We start from the raw sequence: 21,349 nt of genomic DNA, 5'->3' as shown, positions 1-21,349 counted from the left end.
TTGAGTTAATGATATCATTAAACAACCAATTGTGACAGCAACAGCAATTTTTTTACGTAAAATTATGACAATTGGCTGACATGTAGCATAATCCTTAATTATTAGGGGGTAAACACAAGTTTGTATTGCCTCTCACATGTATCATATAATTTCATATCAATATTCTAACATGAAAATATGGTATTCATGTCATATTTTCTATAAATTATATTAAATTATTAAAATATATATAAAAAAATGATCCTATATTTTGATAAAAATATATTGTAGATAATAATAACGAGTGCAATCCAGGAAACACTACCTCTTCGAACGATTGAAGTATAACAAATCATTAGAAGAAAAAAAAGTATAACAAATCATTTTCAAGTTTCTAAGAGAGATAAGTTACTTACACCACAAGCATCATGATGGTGAATGTCATCCACTACTCGACAAGATCATAATATTATGTCTAAATTCTAGTTTCAATCAGTTCATATGATGATATGTTTTCTTAATGAAATCCTAATTGATTTTGTTCTCTGAAGGGAGACACAATGAGAACTAGGTTCAAGATAAGGAGCTTCAAAAGTTCGGTTTTGTATTAAACTCCTTCCTTAGGAGTCTTTGAAACAAAAATTGGAAACTAATTAAAAAGGCACAATATATGCATATAAAAAAGTGCTAGAGAGCCAGACAAATGAATTCAAAAAAAATTTTAAACTGAAGTGGTAAGATTTTTTAAATTAAAAAAATGCAATTCTCTCTCCCTTGTCTGCCACTTACGATCTACCACGTCAGTTTGAAAATTTTTCTGAATTCATTTGTTTGGCTCCCTAGCACTTCTCTATGCATATAGGGTTTGGTTATATATAATGCATATGGTTAGAGATAGAAAAATTGTAAAATCTTAATTCCTGAAATTTCCTGATGTGGGTTATATATAATGTTATTTTTTGAATATGAAAAAATAACTTTTTTTTTTATAAAAAAAATAGGATAATGAAAAAATAGGATATGGGCAAAAGTTATTATCATTTACAAGCATTGGAGCATAATCAAATAGTTAACAAGTGCAAAACCTTTACAACTAACTGTTGTATTCAAACTGAATATTACATATCCAATCAAATTACACACAGGCTATTTGGATTCTGCAGAGCTGTATCTTGATTATCGGATGCGATTCACATGAGCAAAAGGCTCGGGTTTTGCTTTGGGAGTAGGTTTAGCGACTTCCGGGACCCCAAAGACATTCCAGAATCTGAGTGTTTCATCCCCTGCTGCTGATGCCACTGTGCAACCATCTGGGCTCTGGAAAAAGTAGAGGATGAAAACTATTATTAGCTATGAGCAAGGACACAGATTATGGTCAGGAAAACTAGCAAGACTATACAATACCTGAGCCATAAAAAGAACCCTAGAGGTATGACCATTGAGCTCTGCCATCTTCACCATGGATGGGTATTTCCAAAGTGTGAGCTGATTATCAGTAAAACCATGAGAGCTAAGCAGCTCTCTCTCAGTCTTGCTCCAAAGCAGAGCACAAACCTGAGAGCCAGTGTCGACCGAGTTCAAGCATGCACCGGTGTGGGTGTTCCAGAACTTTATGCACCTATCACCTCCACCTCCACCAGAAGCTAGCAAGTTGCTCTGGAAAGGACACCAAGCAAGGGCTTTCACTGCAGATGTATGGTCCTCAAGCCTGTGAAGCCACTGCGTTGCTGAATTTGAAGAGGCCGTTGATCTGTCCCAGATGTGGAGGAGATTATCATTACCTCCACTTGCCAATTGCTGGCCTGAGGCCGACCATTTTAGCCCACAAACCTCTTGGTTGTGACCTCTGTAGGTTTCAACAATGTGTGCTCTGACTCTTACATCATTGTTAATGATCAGACCGTCCATTCCTCCGGTTGTAAGGATATGATTGTTCCAGGCCAGAGTCCCCACTCGCATTCTGTGACCACCTTTCAAGGTTCTTAGCTGCCAAAACGAACAACACAATAATTGTAAGCTTTGGGAAAATTTTATACCAGAAAAAAAGATAAGAGAATATGAAAGAACAATGAAAAATTGTACCTGTCGATTAGCTGTTGAATCCCACAACTGTACTTCAGAATTGTGCAAGCCAATGGCAATGTGCTGGCCATCAGGAGCCCAGCTAACACTTGTAACAGGGCCATCTTCCTCATCAATACTGACAAGTTCAGAAGTAGAACCATTTGAAGCATCCCACAAATAAACTGTATTTCCAAGGGCAATTGCGAGAACATTGGAGCTTCCCCAGTCCAGTAAATTCAGGTAATAATCATCCACAAGGTCAGGAGCATCTAATGTCCTCTCAGAAGTCTGCATATAATCAAACCAAGTTAATTAGACCATAACAGCTTTTTATGATGTTGGCCGGCATAACTTCAAATGGCACACAGTATGAAAGCCAAAAACGTGCAATCTTTACAAGAAAATGGGTCACTTCAATAAGACTTATTTAGTATTTAGCGCTGCTGGCACTATAATTAATACCCCAATGTGGATATTGCAGTAACAAACAAAAGGCGTATATGATCAAACAGCATTTGGAATATGGCCCAAACCTTCCAATTTTCATAATGCCAAAAAGACTCCATTTTTTTTCCATTCCTCAATCAACCAAAATTTCAGCCATTCAATTCAAAGGTCCACCCTAATAATCCATGGTTCACAATAATCTGCCTAACTAGATGCTAAATTTACTCAAGTCAATAGTCCATAATTTCTATGAGACAAAGAATCCATGAAAGACTAAAATCATATACCCACCTGAGGAATTTGTCGCCGGGGCTTCGTTGGCTTATCACTGTGAAGAGAAGAGGAGAGTTCACGTGGGATCAACTCCACCGGGGCAGGCGGCTTGTTCTTGAAGGCAAGAATTCGGGTCCGGTTCATGTTGAAGGCCTCAGCCAGCCGCTTCCTGTACGCCTCTCTTGCTGGTGAGCTTGCAGGCGGGTTCTCCTTGCATTTCCTCCCATCTGTCAGCATGTAATGTGCAAAATCGAAGTCCATTGCTGATCTGTTTGGAATGAACCTGTCCAACTGCTTAAAAGGAAGAAAATTATATTAGAAAATTGTAACAACAGTTATTCTCCACAAAAATGTTTTAATTGAGGATTCAAGTGCAAAACACCCCATAAAATTTGGCAGTCAATTTAATAACAAATCCCTAATTACGATAAATATGTATTTTAATCCCCACATAACAAAATCTACTTTAAGGAACCAAATTTGAGAACAGAAAAGAAAAACTCCTCGTTCAAAATTCAAATTTAGTAAAAAAGATAAAATCGAAATCCTTATAAAGGACCTATTTCAGATAAAAACATTTTGAAAATAAACTATCAAGAAGTTAAATAAAAAGGCAATTGGAAATTTTTTTTTATTATTAAAAAAAAAAAAAAACCTATTTCACAAATGCAATTGACGATGATCCCATTCAAAGATCCATCATGAAACGAAAAAGCAAAAACCATAATCACAAAACCCTATTTAAAGTAAAGAATTAAAATAAATGATAAAAGCAAGAACAAAGAACTACGCAAAATAAAGGCGAGAATTACGAAATTACGTTTTCTCGGGCATTCTTTCTCTGCATATACTGTTCTTGAAGCGGGCACCGAGACTGCGCCTTCAAGTTAAAAGAAGAATTCCAAGATCCTGCAGCCATAGCACTAAAACAACCAAAAGAATAGAAATACACAAAGCAATAGATAGAACTAAACCCTGAAATAAAATTATCAAATAAAGAAATAACAAACGAAGAAACAAAGCCTGCAATAGAAATATTTAGATTAAAGAAACAAAATATGATAATAGAGAGAGAGAGAGAGAGAGAGAGAGAGAGAGAGTTGAAAGCTGTTAATGATGTCGTCGAGTCTCACAGAGAGCAGAGAGAGCAGAGAGATAGATTAGGGTTGAGAAATGAGACGAACAAGAGGGTTCATATAATACACGGAAATTCGGAGTCGCAACGGTGAGAGCCGTTGAAATAATGTGTTGACGGAAATAACCTTCGGTTGTAATTGTGTTCACCAAACTGTCCTTTTTATTTTTTATTTTTCAAAAGAAAAATAGTTCAAATCACTCGTTTTTACTTTTTAGCCCTTAATTTTTTAATTTAGCAAATTTATTACCCGAATTTACAGAAATTTTAAATCTAAGATTCTGCCTTCTGGTGCATTTTTTATAATATATATATATATATATATATATATATATTGGAAATGACATAAACACGAACATTTATATATCATAATGCAAAAAAGTAGTACATAATTCCAAACAACCCCAAAAAAATATAATGATTAATCTACTTTGCGCTTGAGAAGAACATATAATTCAAGCATCCATGACTTGTCGGTAGATTGTGACAAGATGTCGGAGACTACAACTTTCTTCTTGAGCCGATCAAACAACTCATCAATAATATCATCTCCGAAGTGGCCTGCAATAATTTCTTGATAAACTGCTCTGAGGGCCGAGATCACCATTTCCACAGTTGGAGCAATTCCTTTCCTTGCAGGACGAACTAAGGGCTCCATTCTTTCGATGCTGAAGCACAAATTTCTTTGTATCAGAGTGCAAACCTCTTGTTTACTTGGGTGGTATTGTGGGAGGTTGAAGGAGTCCACCATATCTTCACTTACCACCCCCTGATTAGAGTAAAATATGCAGCAATTTCAGTTGAAGAAAATGAGTTAACCATGTTAATTATTACTTAAAATCATTGTTATACGCTTTTACAGAGTTTGGTCAAATGTTACCTCAACGACCATTTGATTGAGGCATTTTTCCAAAAGATCATTGAATCCCAAGTCAAAAAATTTCACAGAACTCCCATCAGGAAGGCATGATATGATAAGGGCCATGAGCCCTCCAGAGACAAGCTCTTGTGCCCTGGCATTCAAAAAGGACTCAATGTCCTTGGCAAACTGAGCTGAGTAAGCCTCCCAAACATCATCCGAGGCATTAGCAGGGTAAATCCTCCCCTTATTCCATGCAGGGGAGGTTTTATCTGTCAACTCTTTTGGAATCTTTGAGAGCCAATGCAATGCATATGAGCAGTGGACAAAATGGAGAGACGCCTTGGGAAACAGGCGACCTTGAAAAAGGCCTGGTACACCAGCCGCATAGTATTGCCTGTCAGAAGGAAAAGACTTGAACAGCACGTTGAAATCGTTTGAGGGAATGTCATTAAAGAACACCTGGAATTCTAGAGCTCCTTGATTGTTATGGCAAAAAGATTGGTACTTGAGTTTCACAGATTCTATAATGTTTTCCACCACAATGATTGTGTTGGGTCCAACAGAACACCCCAGATCCGCAATATTGAATAATTTTGCAGAAGAAATGAGTTCATTTATATCAAGTTTCTCAGCAATATCCTCATTGATCAAGACCTTGGCAGTCTCCACTCCTTGTCTCTGCAATATGTAAAATTCTCTAAAAAATTTATCCAAGAAAAAGAAAAGAAAAGAAAAGACAGTAATATATACCTGAAATGAAGAATTGTTAGTGTAACTATACGGTCCATCTCCGTCTTTCATCGCAGATATTCCAGCTGGTATGCAGTTCATCCCTGATCTCGAGATGAACTTGTGGGAGTGTGAGAGTAAAAGACAGATCGGAAGGAAAAAATTTTCCTTGGAAGTTGAAGATGTGCATGAATTCTTAATACATCTGCTTATGTTTTGCAGTTGATATAAAGGATTATGGTATCCATAGGAATCTCAAGGCAAGTACATAGGAACAAAGATGTTGTTTTCTATGAATGGGACAAAGCATGATTGGCCGGCCATAAGTGTATTAAATCAAATTAATGTCGTTTTTCTCGACAGCTTCAACCAACTGCTACATTCAAATAATTATGGGACTGTAAATTTATATATTAAGCTTAATTTTGATAAACAATTAAGGTTATTTACTGAAGGGATGTCGATAAGTCACATCACACTTGTTGATCATTGATTTCTCAGCATAATTTTGGGGAGTGACATCCTTAACAGAAGGACCCACTAAACATATATGCTACAAACATTGTAAATTTCAAGAAAACCCAAAAGTTGAAAAGGACGTACGAAATCCATTGACATGCAACAAAACATAAAAAGAAATCCAAGCCCCAAAGGAATGAGCGGTGATACAGAGCACACCAATGTGAATGAACAGTGTTCACGTTGATGTATTTTATAATATTATTTTTTTTTAATATTACTGTTCTAATATTTTTTTAATGTTATTTTTTATTATAAAGTACACCAGCGTGAGCACTGTTCACTCACGCTGGTGTGCTCTGTATCACTGCTCCAAAGGAAATGGAGCAGTGATATAGAGCACACTAGCGTGAGTGAACAGTGCTCACGCTGGTACATTTTATAATATATTTTTTTTAATATTACTGTTCTAATATTGTATGAATAATTGCAAAAGAACAAAAATAAAATAAAATAACATATGTGATTGGAGAGAAACCCCAAACTCCCAAAAACAAAACGCCTAAAATTCATCGTTAAATACATGTAGTACTTAAAGAACTAAAATATTTAAAGTACACCAGCGTGAGCACTGTTCACTCACGCTGGTGTGCTCTGTATCACTGCTCCAAAGGAAATGGAGCAGTGATATAGAGCACACTAGCGTGAGTGAACAGTGCTCACGCTGGTGCATTTTATAATATTATTTTTTTTAATATTACTGTTATAATATTGTATGAATAATTGCAAAAGAACAAAAATAAAATAAAATAACATATGTGATTGGAGAGAAACCCCAAACTCCCAAAAACAAACGCCTAAAATTCATCGTTAAATACATGTAGTACTTAAAGAACTAAAATATTTTATTACCCAGTGACTTAGATGGGTTGATCAATTCAAATTATGGCACGATATATAATACCCTAAATATTGAAAATCGCAAGGTGGCACATCAACATCAATGGTGTGTTAAGGATATAAATCTTTTTGATTAATGAGGATTTGGCTTGCAATTATTGTTGATTTGATTTGTTATTAATTACTCTTAAATCAAGGGATTTGTTTAGTTTTAAAATTATGTTAAAGCTCTATAAATAGAACTATATACTCAAATCATACATCAAGAAAATATGAAACACTTATAATGGCTTTAACGTGTAGATGTAAACCATAAGCCAAACCACCTTAATCTATTCCGCATTTTATACTCATCTTATTTTGAGTTATTATATGGTGTATGTGGACATCTAGGGTTTGTTCTTTTTTTGATGAATGATTAAGCATTTCATATAAACTAAAACAAAGTGTTCTTGTTTGACGCTTTGTTGGATTGGTTTTCCTTGGTTAAATTATTGAGATCTAGAGTAGTACTGTTATGGGCATCTACAACTTTTATGCAAGCATTAAGTGAGGGGTATAATGGGTAGCTTGAGTGTCAAAAAGGCTCGTGTTGCACACGTGAGGCTTCCGCCATTAAGACTTAGGGTGCATTTAGCTTTGCAATTTTATAGACAAAAGTGCAATTTTAAATCAAATCACAAAATAATGATCGTTTAGGATTGTGTTTTTTAAAAATTGTGATTTGAAAGCGTAAAAAATTTGCGTTTTTTAAATTACAGACAATGTGGTGATTTTTTGAAAATGCATAATTTTTTAAAGCTATTTTGCCATACACTTGGCTGCATTTTAAACAATGAGGTTTTCAAAATGCATATTTTAAAATTGCACTGTTTGAAATCGCAAATTCAAACGAATTCTTAATACAAAATCTTAAGGGATGGGAAGGATTGAAAGAGGTTGATACGTCATGCGTCTACATTGCAAAATACTTGTTAGTTTGGAAGGTAAATGAAGTTTTCCATATAAGACTCTAAAATCCTCCCTCATCCTATTGAAGTAGCCGTAGAAAACGTACATATAATTCAAACCCCAACCCCAACAGTACCCTGAAAAAAGAAGAAGAAGATTAATCTAGTTTGCGCTTGAGAAGGACATATAATTCAAGAATCTGCTTGCCGGTAGATTGTGAGGAGAAGGAGTCTACAAATTTCTTCTTGAGCCGATTAAACAACTCATCAATCATATGATTTCCAAAGTGGCCTGCAATAACTTGTTCCAAAGCTGCTCTATAGCAGGAGATGGCCATTTGGACAAGTACACTAGGAGCCATTCCAATAATATTCCTTGCAGGAGTGGCTAAGGGGTTCAATTCTTTCAATGCTGAAGCACACATTTCTTTCTATCAAACTCCCCAACTCTTGTTTAGTTGGGTTATATAGTGGGAGGTTGAAGGAGTCCACCATATCTTCACTTAACATTCCCTAAATAAAGTAAAATATGCAGCAATTTCATGAGTTAAAGAAAATGAGTTAACCATGTTACTTAAAGGGCTTGATCAAATGTTACCTCATCGACCATTTGATTGAGGCAAGCTTCCAAAAGATCATGAAATAAAAAGTCAGAACTTTTCACAGAAATCCCATCTGGAAGGCATGGTATGATAAGGGCCATGAGCCCTCCAGAGACAAGCTCTTGTGCCCTGGCAGTCAAAAAGGACTCCATGTCCTTGGCAAACTGAGCAGAGTAAGCCTCCCTAACATCATCCGAGGCATTAGCAGGGTAAATCCTCCCCTTATTCCATGCAGGGGAGGCTTTATCCTTCAACTCTTTTGGAATCTTTGAGAGCCAGTGCAATGCACAGGAGGAGTGGACAAAATGGAGAGATGCCTTGGGAAACAGGCGACCTTGAAAAAGGCCTGGTACACCAGCCGCATAGTATTGCCTGTCAGAAGGAAGAGACTTGAACAGCACGTTGAAATCGTTTGAGGGAATGTCATTAAAGAACACCTGGAATTCTAGAGCTCCTTGATTATTATGGGAAAAATATTGGTACTTGAGTTTCACAGAATCTATAATGTTTTCCACCACAAATGATTGTGTTGGGTCCAACAGAACACCCCAGATCCGCAATATTGAATAATTTTGAAGAAGAAATGAGTTCATTTATATCCAGTTTCTCAGCAATATCCTCATCGATCAAGACCTTGGCAGTCTCCACTACTTGTCTCTGCAATATGCAAATTCTCCCAAAAAAGTATCATTACCATGTAAGAAATCATAAACTAAATAAGAAAAATCAATAAACCTAAATCATTATAATAAATAAAAACAACATGGGTACCTGAATCGACGAATTGTTAGTGTAACTAAACGGTCCATCTCCCCCTTTCATGGGTGATAATCCAGATGTTATGCTGTCCATCCCTCTGTAGATGGACTTTGTAAGGAGTACTCGTGTAAGAGGAAAAGACAGCAAAAAATTTCATTTAAAGGATTATGGTTATCGTAGGAATATCTCAAGGCAAGAAACAAACGCCCGGATTATGCCAAGGATGTTGTTTTCTAACATATATAATTGTCTTAGAATTGGAATAATAACGATTCTAACCAAAATGGCATAACTGTTGGCCGGCCAAAAGTTTATTAAATCCGATGTTGCTTTTCTCGACAACTTTAATTAAAATTAACCCCCCAAAATAAATCAATCCTATCATACTCCAAACTATTTATATATATTCTTGCTTTTTTAGAAGAACAAAGTTGTTCTTCAAATTTGTAGGTGAGGTTCATGAGGCAATTAAGGGCCATCATTGGAGTTGCCCATATGGAAGGCTGTGTGAGCTTTTCCTTCCGGGGAGTTTGGGGAGGCTTTCAACTTTCATTTCTTATGAGGGTGGTGATTGTTTAGTGTATCACCATGTACCATTCCGTAGGAAGAATGTCAAAAGCAAGAGGAAAGAAAAGAGAGTAATGCTAGAAAGGACGGCCAGAGCATTACTCAAGAAAAACCCTTGGGATAGGGAGAAAAAGGATATGAAAGAGAATCATGATGATTTATTAATATTTTTGTTTTCTATCTTTTATTTTTTTTCTTTTTAAATATTAGGAAAAATATGAGAATTTTTTTGATAATATTGGTCGAATTGAAAAAAATTTACAAGTTGTCGGGAGTGTATTGCAAAAATTGAAATATTGAAGGTTAAATTGAAAATCACCTCAAACTTTAAAGGGTAAAATGTACTTTTTCCTTAAATTAAATTATATATATATATATATTTTTCCTGAGCAAATACAAACAAAAGGTTACCGTTTTGTATAAAATGGATCATATTTCAATTTTCACTTTAATCTTTCTTCAACCAATTGACCCAAAAAGAGAAAGAAAAAACGTTTCCTTTTTACAGGAAAAACAAAAAGAAAAAAACGTTTCTTTCATATCGTAATGTCTGTTTCAAGAGCAGGTCGCTCTCGCTTCCTTCAAGCGCTGTGTTTTCTCACTTTCTTCTAAAACAGTTCTCCTTTGTTACCGGACTTCGTACTTAGGTAAGCTAGTAGGCTATGGCTTTCTCCGGAGCAACAAAGCGCTCTCTCGGTACACTCCTCTACCAAAGGCTGATGAGTAGTAGCTGCACGTACGCCCATTCACGATGCGGCGGCGGCCCCTCGATCGCCTCTAGGAGATTCAGCTCTGAAGGCTCTTCTTCTTCGAACCAAATGAATCTGATAAGGCAACTGAGGGAACGCACCAGCGCACCCATGAAGGACGTCAAGGCCGCCCTTATTGAAAGCAATTGGGACATTGGTTCAAACCAAAACCCCCACTTGATTTCTTTCTTTTTTGAGTTTTCCGTAGAGTAATTGTATATTTAATGTAAAAATGTGGTATTGTTTGGCAGAGGCGGCGCAGAGGGAGTTGAGGAAAAGAGGAAAGGTGCTTGCGTCGAAGAAGTCGGCTCGCACGGCCGCCGAGGGGTTGCTTGCGCTGGCGCAGAGCGAGAACAGGGCTGCTCTTATTGAACTCAACTGCGAGACGGATTTCGTTGCCAGGAATGATATTTTTCAGCACTTGGTTAGTCTGTGTGTGTGTGTTTGACTGTTTGCCATTTTTTTATGCATAATTCTGTTTTATTTTTATATTGTTCAATTTTGATGCTCATTTTTAATGAGAGTTCCTTTTTTGTTTTTTTTGGTAGGCTTTGTCTTTGGCTAAGCAGGCTTTGCTGGTTGAAGGTGTTTCTCAGCCGGGTGCTGGGGTCTTTCATGTTGGACCTGAGAATTTGGAGGTAAGGAGTCTATATTGCTTTCTATTTTTTTTTTGGTTGCTTAATAGTTTTTGCGTTGAAAGTCGCGGATAATTTGTTGCTGAGTCTTGTAATTATTTCGTAGTTCACATTGTGACAACTATTTTTCCTCCTTAAAGTGATCAATAATTTTTGGAAAACCAAACCTAGATCATGATCCATGTTAGCAAAGCTATAATCATGTTTCCAGGACATCACGTAGTAATCGTATTTTATAGGGGTCAAGTGATTGTTGAAAAGGATTGAGTTTTTTCTATGGAGGAAAATGAATGATAGGTGTTTCAAGGACCACGGGAGGATTTTGAAAGAGATTAAGTCTGTATTTTTCAATACTTTTTATCTTTGGACAGCTGCTTATGTTTCTCCTTTGGTGATTTTATCATAATTTTCATGTTCTTTTTTCCTTATTAGTTAGGTGCTTTCTCTTGTATAATTCCTGTGTACATGGGGTGCCTTATGCTTTTAATCACATCTCGATTAATTATAAAAAAATAAAAAAATAAAAAAAAATGATTGAGTTTGAAGAATTGACTCCAAAACCCTTGTCAAAGCTGACTTATATTCATGTACTGGCTGGATTTACTTCATAATGTTGATAACTTATTTTTATTTTTTTTGTGGCTGTTTTCCCTATACATGTTTCAACTAAGAGTTCATAATTTATTTTTTATTTTTTATAAAAAGTTCATAAGGAAATAGTTGAAACATTGAGATTTTATTTTTGAAGCTTTTGTAAGTTTATGGCCGGTGGGTAAATTGATCTTCATTCCTACCAGGACTTGAAGTTAAATCTTGAACATCCCAAGATTAGTGGAGTAACAACAGTTCAAAATGCAATAACAGAAGTGGCTGCGATGATGGGAGAAAACGTCAAACTTCGAAGGGGATTTGTGATGTCTACTTCTTCAAATGGTGTTCTTTCTACCTACCTCCATACAAGTCCACAACCAGGTACAGTAATTTCAAACTGCTTTGTATTTTTTGGTAAGTTCCATGAAGCACCTAACAAGTTTTGAATCCACTATTCTTATGGAGGGAAGAGGTTTCATTTGAGTTACAGGTCATTAGCCATTGACTTCAAACTATGTATGAGGAGAAAGTATACTCTCACATTCACGCAGGTTCTAAAATGGAAAAGACTATGAATAGGTTAAGTGGGTAAACTAGGCAGGACTGAGAGGCTTGAATCTTCTGGCAGCATGAACTAAGTGTTTGATCTGGAAACAGGTTTGGGTCGTATTGCTGGAATTTTAACTCTCGAAGTAGAAGATGGGAATCCTCAACTGGATGCTCTTCAGCGCGTTGGATCAGAATTGGCAATGCATGTTGTAGCAACTAAGCCAATATTCTTAACAAAGGATCTTGTTTCCACTGATGCACTAGAAAGTGAAAGGGAGATTCTTAAGTCTCAGGTAATTTGTGATATTTTTAGCACTTAGTAGTTGGTTCTATGCTAAACATGAAATGAACAAATGAAAGTGACTTTCAAAGCACCAAATTCAAGGCGAATCTTTTTGTTGACTTCTTCATTAGATATCATTGTTGTTTTGTATGATGCTAATTGGGTTTATATATCGATGAGGCTTTTGGGCTTTTTTTTTTTTTTTTTTTTTTTTTGAAATTATTTTTGGTTGTGTTCAAAGGTGTCAATGAGCTAAAGAATGGTTGGTGGCCACATAGTTATTTTACCCGTCATTATTTTGATGCCACTAGTCGCATCTGCGTTATACCCCAAAATGACTAGTCGAAATTATAATTGGAGTTCTCTAGAGTCATTTATATAGCCCAATATCACTTAGTATTTTCATAATCCACCCACCTAATGTGGTACTTTATTTTCACAATCCGAAGTATTACTTCTATAATTCCGCTATTTTATATCTTAGCAACTTTCAGTCTACTTTGGACTTTTGAGCCATCCTATAACCTCGTTTGGTCTTACGGCTGTACTTTTCTTTTGAATTCTGTGGTTTTTGTTTGAGTTATACTGCTTGGATGGGAGTTCTGTCACTTCCCGAGGGATAACTTCATGCTTTAGTTGGCATGAAAAGAATGTGGTCAATAAATACCTATCAAATTGGAGAAAAGATTATGGGTACAATTCTTTATTGTACTTTTTGTTAGGAAATTAGGAAAACATTTCATTTTGAATGAGCCTAGCTGAATTGAAATGTTAATATTGACTACTGCCAACTATTTTCTTGGAATTATTCTTGTAGATAGAGGTGACATGTTAGTGGTGGTGTCGTGTGCATCAAAGATCAACGACCCTAGGCCAAGAGGAAAGTTGGGCCTTTGGAGAAGAATTGGTTCAATAGAAGACATTGACTCAAAGGAGGATAACTATCTGTTTAGAGTAGTTGGGCAAAAGCTGTTTTGTACAAACACATGCCACTGGAAACTTGCTGTAGTCATTTCCCCCATCTCTATCCTGTATTATGTATGTGTGGATAATTGGGTGTATATGTGCTTGATCTTATTCTTTGCGAGCAGTGTTTTGATGTTGGGTGATTAGCATGAATATGGTTTTTGAAGCCAAGCTTCAAGTGCAGTGCAGGCTTGGTGAGATTTTCACCTTTTTCTTGTTTAGTTTTTTTTTTGAGTAATGATTGACCAAAGATTTTTGTCATGGTTGTATGGTTTCTACCCGCAAGACCCTTTTCCTTTCCTTGATTTGTCTGGTTTGATTTGTTAGATTTTGGTTGCTACAAATAAAAATGAACTCTTCCCAGCAATGGATAGCAACTCAAAACCCTCATATATGATAGGAGCTCTTCTTTTGATATACCAATTAAAGCAAGTTGATATCAAGGCTCCTTTGCTGTCTTGACACAATCAGCTTGATCCTCTTCTTTACTGAATGGTGTGACTTTTCAACGATGATTTTGGTTATCCATTCTCTTTCTCTTTTCAAATTATTAGGTAGTTTTCTGCTAATTATTAATTCGTTTTGGTAATTTTAGATTTTATATTATTTATTTGGTTTTTCATTGCAGGCTGAAACCACTGGGAAGTCTCAGATGGCCATAGATAAAATGGTAGAAGGTCGATTACGTAAATACTTTGAGGATGTCGTTCTAATGGAGCAAAAATTTGTTATGAATGACACCGTAAATGTAAAGGTATGTGAAAATTGACAAGAAGATGAACCTTATTTATTCTTCAAATAACACAACCAAAAAAAAAAAGAAGAAGAAGAAGAAGAAGAAGAAGAAGAAGAAATCACTTATTTTCCTAGAACAGCTAGCTTTCTGGAGAACAAAAAGGACATGTTTAAATGAAAAGAACTTGCTGGTTTAAACAGAGCACTGATTTTGTTTCCTCTCCTTTTTACCCAAGTATAGAGCATTGAATTTTATTTTTAAGTTTAGCAGCTTACTTGTATTGAATATTTAATTCTTTTGTAGAATACTGTATTTATCAATTATGTAAAATTTGAGTTATATGACATGATGGCCATCGAAGACACTAAAAAAAAATTAAAAAATTAAAAAAAAAAAAAGGAAAAAAAGAAGAAGAAAAGATCGTGCATGGTAGTATGCCTATATAGCACAGCTGAAAAACAAAAATGAATTGATAGGTACTTAAAAATGCATGAACGCTTGCGCATTGTGCCTAGGCTCAACAAGGCCTTTGTGCTAAAGTGGTGCCTGATGCTTTTAACAACACTGACTCTAGCTGGTTCAGGCTGGCGCCTCCTTATAATAATCATTTTAAGCTGAAAATTTAATGTAGCCTTTATTTATACACCTCATCATAACCTTAATTGTCATAAGTTAATGAAATTCCTAGAGGCTAAAGGAGTAGATATATAGGAGAGTTAGGCCATTGATTTAGTTAGCATGGCTTTTGTTTTAGTGTCCATCTGTTGGAGTTGGACTGTGAATTGTTCATCTGCCACATTTATCACTCAATGGGCTGCGCCGCTGCGGTATAAATTTCTATAACATGCAGAAGTGCTGGTGACTTGTGCAGTTGTGTGTGTGTGTGAGAGAGAGAGAGAGAGCATATATGTGTACCATATATTTGATATGGTGTAGTGGATTTACATTTTACATGCTACTCTACAGACTCTGTTAGATAATCTATCCAAGGAAGTGGGCTCACCTGTGAAGATCGGGAGTTTTTTCAGAATGGAAGTTGGAGATGGAATTCAAAGGTAGAAACCATACATGTCTTTTTCTACGTATGTGCTTTTTTTCTTCTTTACAACTAAAGGATGCAGCTGTGTATCTGAAGTTGTCCAAAGGCAACAATGGACTTTCTTAATGCGTTATATATATGATGTACAACCCACTGGAGACTTTAACATCAGGCGAACTAGCATTTTCTGTGTCAATGTAACCTTTAACTGCAATTAGTATTACTAGGATGCATGGCATCTGAAATGGTTGATATATATATATATTGTCAGCCATGTGGCTTTGTCAATCTTATAATACAGTAAAATGTAATCTGAGTGTGTTTTTCGTCAGTTCTTTGGCTTTGTTATTCCACCTTACCATAGCCATGCACTGGGTCAGGATCACATGATCAAGTTATTCCCAAACATACTGAATCTTGCTCGGAAGTTTCCCTTATTGATGCTTCATCTTATTAGGTAGAACTTGCAGTATCCTTCAACTGCATTGTTGATAAAAACACTTCCATTGGGAGCAGAACATGTCTGAGCAAGCTTCTGCACGTCAAATGTATACGTCATCATAGTGATATGCCCTATACTAATCAGCCCTCATTGTTCACTTGACGTTCATAAAAATCCTGACATCTCATTGACTGGGCAGCAATAAGGCATCCGCCTGATTAACATCTTCTTCCACATTAAAAAATCCACCATTACTTCCATCTCCATAACATCCACCTGATCACCTCCCTCCTTTCTTATGCTATTCCCTTCTTCTTCATATCAAGGCGCTAACTTCATATCAAGGCGCTAACTTCATTTAACTGTCCTGTCTGGCATATACCCTTTGAGAAGCCTAAAGAAATAAAATTCAGGTGTAAAGTTCTGTTTTTCCATGTAATGTATACACATAGGTCTTGCCAGTAATGACAAGATTGAGATTTGCCCGAGTAGGATTTGAGATGTAAGGTAACAAAGAACGACCCAGCATATGAAATACGACTATAGCTTTGTCAGTCACTGAAGTTCATTCTGTTAAATTAAGTTGTAGCCATTGTCGCTGCTATTTACAGTTGCATAGCTATCAAAGCTTTTTAACACTTGGACATGCTTACACCTTCCTAATTTGTATATTATAATGTTTCTTACTGGGTACCTGTAAATTAATTCGCAGGCTAGAAGAATCCAGTGCATCTGAACCTGTGGCCCAGGCTGTTTAATGTAAGATAATGCTGCTTGCTCATCCAAGGGACTCATTAAGGTAGAGGTTAATTTTGAAGATGTCGCTCCTGGGTGGAGGACCTTGTTACTTTTTTTATTTCATTCTTAATTTAGTGGTCTTAGCATGTTTTCTAGCACTAGCACATCTTAGTTACTTTCTGCTCAAATGAGGCCTTTTTGAGGAACCGGATGATTGAAGAGCTCCAATGATTTTTTGGGAGAGTTATAAAGTGCTTGGTCTTATTTTTGTACCAGAATTTGATATTCATCTTGTTCTTTTTTCGTTTTCCCCCAGCACGCTGAAAAATAAGTGCAATGGCCTTTGCCATACCAATTGTTTTTGTTTTGGGAGGGGCTAATAATACTTTAATTAGCAACTCTGTACGGTTTATTGAGAAGAATGAGATCAGACACTTCAACTAATGGAAGTATTTGGATTTATGTGTTAATAGCCAGCTTTATTAGCGCTAATTTTCTTGCATTAAAGGGGTTTAAATCATCAATAAGATTGTCTCTGTTTATTTATTTATTCATAGGAAAAACAATGCACTTTACCCTCCAAAGAACCACTCATTTGACACTACCGTCAAACTTTAAAAAGTAACACTTGACCTCCTTCAAGAATTACTCCATTACAAATGAACTCTTTTTGTTTGTAACTGGCTTTAAAATGGATGGAACAAATGGTCACATGCGTTATATGTGACTATTTTTGCTTCTTCTTTTTTTCTTTCAAAAATATCCTTAAAAATCATTAATAATATGTTTTTTATTAAAAAAAAACCTAAGGCGTGACCTCCAATTAACATTGTAGTGGTGATTTAGTTACTTACTTTTATATTTTGATGTAGTCGAATGACTACCCCTAACTTATGGGATGATTCCATTCCAACGAAAATAGGGAATTACAACATAATCACAAATGAACACAATTTTGGAACGTTTGATATGACCAACTAAAAGAAGTGAGAATTTTTGAGGTTTGAATACTAGCCATAAAAGTGAATCTTGCAGAAGGATTTCAACTCTATACGTGCCTAAAGAATTAGTTTTATTATAAATGGAGACTGAAATGTGCCATGTAGTCAAGATGGCCGAGTTGGTCTAAGGCGCCAGTTTCAGGTACTGGTCCGAAAGGGCATGGGTTCAAATCCCATTCTTGACAGCCTTAGTTTTATTTTTCTAAAAAGAAAAGAGACTGCAATCTACCGCACCCCTGTGTTTGTTTGTTGAAAGGGGGGGGTTCGGAGGCCACCTTTTTCTCGCTTGTCTGGCATAAACCATGGAAAGTGAGCTAACATTTCCTGGGGGGGGCTGTGTGGGGTTTGGAGGCCACCTTTTTCTCGCTTGTCTGGCATAAACCATGGAAAGTGAGCTAACATTTCCTTATCTAAGTTGGAAACACCATCTCTAAATAAAGATATATAGTTAATTCATAATTCAATACCATGAAGAAACAGGATAATTGCTTTGCTTTAAAAGGAGGGATGGCTTGGCGCTTGGGAAAAGGGGTGGTGGTTCGGGGGTGATGCCCACCGAACAACATCATTAGGTGGCAGTGACTATTCCATCCATGTAGATATCTTAACAGTCGTCCCAATTTGATCTGTAGGACATTTGTTTGTATAATATTTTTCCAACAACATGATTGTTATTGACACTTCCATGTGGATATCTTGTTGTAAACTCCAGTTCGTTTTAGATTTGTTTGATTTATTTTTTTATTAAATTCAACCATTGAAGTTGGTCTTATTTATTTAATATTTTTTTAATCTTCTAGGTAAATATTGGGTTGATAAAATGTCACTTTATATCTTATCATTGTGAAAATTAAGAGGAAGTGCCTTTAAGGTGGAACTCATTGAAAATATAATTAAAGTTATTAAATTAACCAATAATTTTCAACCTAATGAACTTCTTTCTTTGGTCTTCATTGTCGTTTTCTTTTTTCTTTTCTCTATGCAACTGACGAGATAAAAAAATAAAAAGGCAGTCCAGTATTTTCTTTTAATTTTTGCTGATCGAGCATATTATTATTATTATTATTGTTGTTGAGAATTTCCTTCTTTTTTTTTTTTTTTTTTTGTTCTTTATGTCTTGTTTTGTTTTCCTGTATTGGTTTTATTTTTTGCTTGTAATAATGCTCGATTCTTTCTCTCGATCTACCTGCTTGATGCCTTTCAAGGTAGTTAATTTGGTCCAGGCCTTTGGGTTGTGAATGTGAACGTTATTTTGGTCGAGGATGATGAGTTTTGGCTTGAGATTCTCTGCCCTCAATGCCGAGTATGCATTAGTTTGAGTCTATTTGGCGCATATCTGCCGTTTAATTTGAAAATTAGTCATAAGTTAACAAATTTTGTATGAGTCTGGAATGTAATACGTTATCTTTGACACTTGCAACCTCGTAGCTTCAGTTACAGTTGCTTCAGAACTTTGCTTTGTATTGTTTGAGCTTTATGCTCGTTTATCAATTAATGCGATTAAATTGTTTAAAAAAAAAAAGACTCCAACCCTAATGGCTCGAAGCCTCCAATCACAATGTTGAATAAATCGCATCAACTAATAACAATTAATTATATAACTCGAAAATGGTAGGTAATGTAGTTCATATATAAATAATTATAATTGATGCATATTATCTACTCTCTACTAATATTAAAGAGTGGACCAACATTTTAATTTATAATATATCGTGCTCCTTGCCAGTGAGTGCACTCTAGTGAGAATGTGACAGAGTCGAATAAATCATTAAAAATTCGAGTATTATATATATGAGAAAATAGTCTTGTAGTTATAAAGAAATGATTGAGAAAGAATAATGGGGAAGATACGTGGGAAATGTGGCACCAACTATCCCGTGACGCAGCGGGCATATTTGATGCTGAGCTGCACCTGAGCACGGATTAGCGTAACCGACACCGCCACCGGCTTCCTTGTCGGAACAAAAAATTAGCAAAAAGCTCACGCAAAGCTTGTTAATTCATTAATGGTCAAATTCGTAGCTCACATGCTTTCCTATTCCTTATAATTTACTACATCATTCATCTTACAGGCTCCAGCAACCCATACACGCCTAGCTAGTAAGCATTTTTGAATTTCAAAAGATAGGGTTGAGCTTAAAATGTAATATTTATAGTCATGAGGCAAGTAAACTTCGCAACCTAGGTTCTTCTGTTTGGTTATCCTAATTTTTATGAAATTCGAATATGCTAATGACGTGAAGAGAAATGCTACTTAGCAAATTGTTATACAATTGCCGAATTAGCGACTGCAATGGTGTGAAATGATTAGAAGACTCATCAAATACTGTAAAGACCATGCAACATAAAATTGAAATAATAGTCTATTAAATAGCATTACTCTAATACCAAACAATAAGTAGTAACTAAGATTTAACTTCAAGGGTTGGCCGGATGGTCGACAGCTTGGGATCACTAAGTGTGCTTCTCAGTGGTCTCAAGTTTGAAACCTGAGTGGCAAGGGGTATTGGGTCAGAAATTAGTCTGAATGAATTTGACTGGATCTCTAGGGTCGATAACCCCCACCTTAATAGGATCAGCCCGATGTACTGCCTAGCTATTAAGTGAAACAAACTGAGATATCCCAATTAAAAAAAAAAAACAAAAAACAAAAAAACTACGATTTGTAGGAAATACCAGTGTCCCAACCACCCCCATTGAAAAGAAAGAAAGAAAAGGGAGTGGGTCTCACACGGTAACATAGGATGATTGTTGATAATAAAGAGGAATAAACTACCAACTGGAATTGTACCTTCCACTCTGTTTAATTAATAGTTTTTTTTTTTTTTTTGGTTTACTTTCCTTTGTACTTTCCTCGACGCGGACTCAAACAATGTCAACCTATCTACAACTGACCCGTTAGAATCTTCTACTACTCTTTCTCACTCAGACCTTTTCCCTCCCCGTATAAAGTTGACTCTGCCTCCCCATCACCGTCACTCACCTGAGCTCCAGAAAAAGTCCTCTTCTCAACCCCCCACCATCCTCCTTTCAAAACTCTTTCAAACTTCTTCCGGTCTAAACCCACCATCCTGCTTTACACCAGTCATATATATATATATATATTGGGATCTTCTAGCTAAAATACAGAGACATGGGAAACTACATTTCTTGCACTCTTTCCAGCGCCGGTGGCGGCAGGCATTCCAGAGCGACAAAAGTGATCTTCCCGAGCGGCGAAATCCGACAAATCCATGAACCAACTAAAGCGGCGGAGCTCATGCTCGAAACGCCGAACTTCTTCCTCGTAAACTCTGTGTCTCTCCATATCGGGCGGAGGTTCTCTGCGCTCAGCGCCGACGAGGACCTGGAGATGGCCAACGTTTACGTCATGTTCCCCATGAGGAGACTGAACTCTGTAGTGACGGCGGCTGACATGGGCGCCTTGTTCCTCACCGCCAACTCCACCGCCCAGCACCGGCGGGTCATACCGGAGTCTGGAGACGACGGTACTCCAAACTTGTTCGAAGGGAAAGCAGGTGATGATGAATGGCACGAAAGCGAGGCAGCCGTGGCGGTGCCAAAGCTGAATTTGGATGATATTGAGGAGTTCTCGGCGCCGGAGTTTATCCACAGGCTATCCATGTGCAGATCAAAGAAACCAGTGTTGGAGACCATAGCAGAAGAGGCAGTTTTTTCATATTAAATTACATGATTTTAATTATGTACGTAGAGTGTTATTGTGTGTGCAAATGCCAAATAGCGTTACCCTTTTTAACCAAAAGATCAAAGACAAATAGACAATTAACTTGTATGTATGGAAATGACTTTATATATAGTAAGATTGAAATCAGAAATTCTTTTTCTTCTTGCAAACACTTGTATTGAAGATGAAGAATGCCCATTTGTATACTC

At 36.4% G+C, this 21,349-nt stretch overlaps 4 protein-coding genes, 1 non-coding gene and 1 pseudogene across 5 annotated transcripts; 3 read left to right on the top strand and 3 right to left on the bottom strand.

The window, feature by feature from the left end:
* Nucleotides 1-1,000: 1,000 nt before the first annotated feature.
* LOC132181369 (cell division cycle 20.2, cofactor of APC complex) lies at nt 1,001-3,915 on the bottom strand. Its single transcript, XM_059594562.2, has 5 exons — nt 3,584-3,915; nt 2,782-3,054; nt 2,062-2,331; nt 1,384-1,965; nt 1,001-1,296 (listed from the first exon to the last, which is right to left on the bottom strand). Exons 1-5 carry the CDS (start codon nt 3,680-3,682, stop codon nt 1,156-1,158), a joined length of 1,365 nt encoding a protein of 454 aa, XP_059450545.2. The 5' UTR covers nt 3,683-3,915; the 3' UTR covers nt 1,001-1,155.
* Nucleotides 3,916-4,319: 404 nt separating this feature from the next.
* LOC132182109 (loganic acid O-methyltransferase-like) lies at nt 4,320-5,591 on the bottom strand. Its single transcript, XM_059595309.2, has 3 exons — nt 5,511-5,591; nt 4,779-5,438; nt 4,320-4,667 (listed from the first exon to the last, which is right to left on the bottom strand). The coding sequence occupies exons 1-3, from the start codon at nt 5,589-5,591 to the stop codon at nt 4,320-4,322; spliced, it is 1,089 nt and encodes a 362-aa protein (XP_059451292.2).
* A 2,365-nt stretch (nt 5,592-7,956) lies between these two features.
* Nucleotides 7,957-9,252, bottom strand: LOC132182108 (loganic acid O-methyltransferase-like; annotated as a pseudogene).
* Nucleotides 9,253-10,278: 1,026 nt separating this feature from the next.
* On the top strand, nt 10,279-16,722 carry LOC132182473 (translation elongation factor Ts (EF-Ts)). Its single transcript, XM_059595729.2, has 8 exons — nt 10,279-10,632; nt 10,727-10,899; nt 11,024-11,113; nt 11,908-12,082; nt 12,359-12,543; nt 14,128-14,253; nt 15,202-15,290; nt 16,429-16,722. Exons 1-8 carry the CDS (start codon nt 10,389-10,391, stop codon nt 16,472-16,474), a joined length of 1,128 nt encoding a protein of 375 aa, XP_059451712.1. The 5' UTR covers nt 10,279-10,388; the 3' UTR covers nt 16,475-16,722.
* Nucleotides 16,723-17,559: 837 nt separating this feature from the next.
* TRNAL-CAG (transfer RNA leucine (anticodon CAG)) lies at nt 17,560-17,640 on the top strand. Its single transcript has one exon. It is a non-coding gene; the product is annotated as a tRNA-Leu (tRNA).
* A 2,948-nt stretch (nt 17,641-20,588) lies between these two features.
* Nucleotides 20,589-21,140, top strand: LOC132183417 (uncharacterized). The gene has a single exon (XM_059596847.2). It carries the CDS (start codon nt 20,589-20,591, stop codon nt 21,138-21,140), a length of 552 nt encoding a protein of 183 aa, XP_059452830.2.
* The last annotated feature ends 209 nt before the right edge of the window (nt 21,141-21,349 follow it).

This window comes from Corylus avellana, chromosome 5 (assembly GCF_965113065.1).
Source record: "Corylus avellana chromosome 5, dhCorAvel1.hap1.2, whole genome shotgun sequence".
In the NCBI taxonomy this organism is placed as follows: Eukaryota; Viridiplantae; Streptophyta; class Magnoliopsida; order Fagales; family Betulaceae; genus Corylus; species Corylus avellana.
This window is presented reverse-complemented; position numbering and strand designations above follow the sequence as displayed.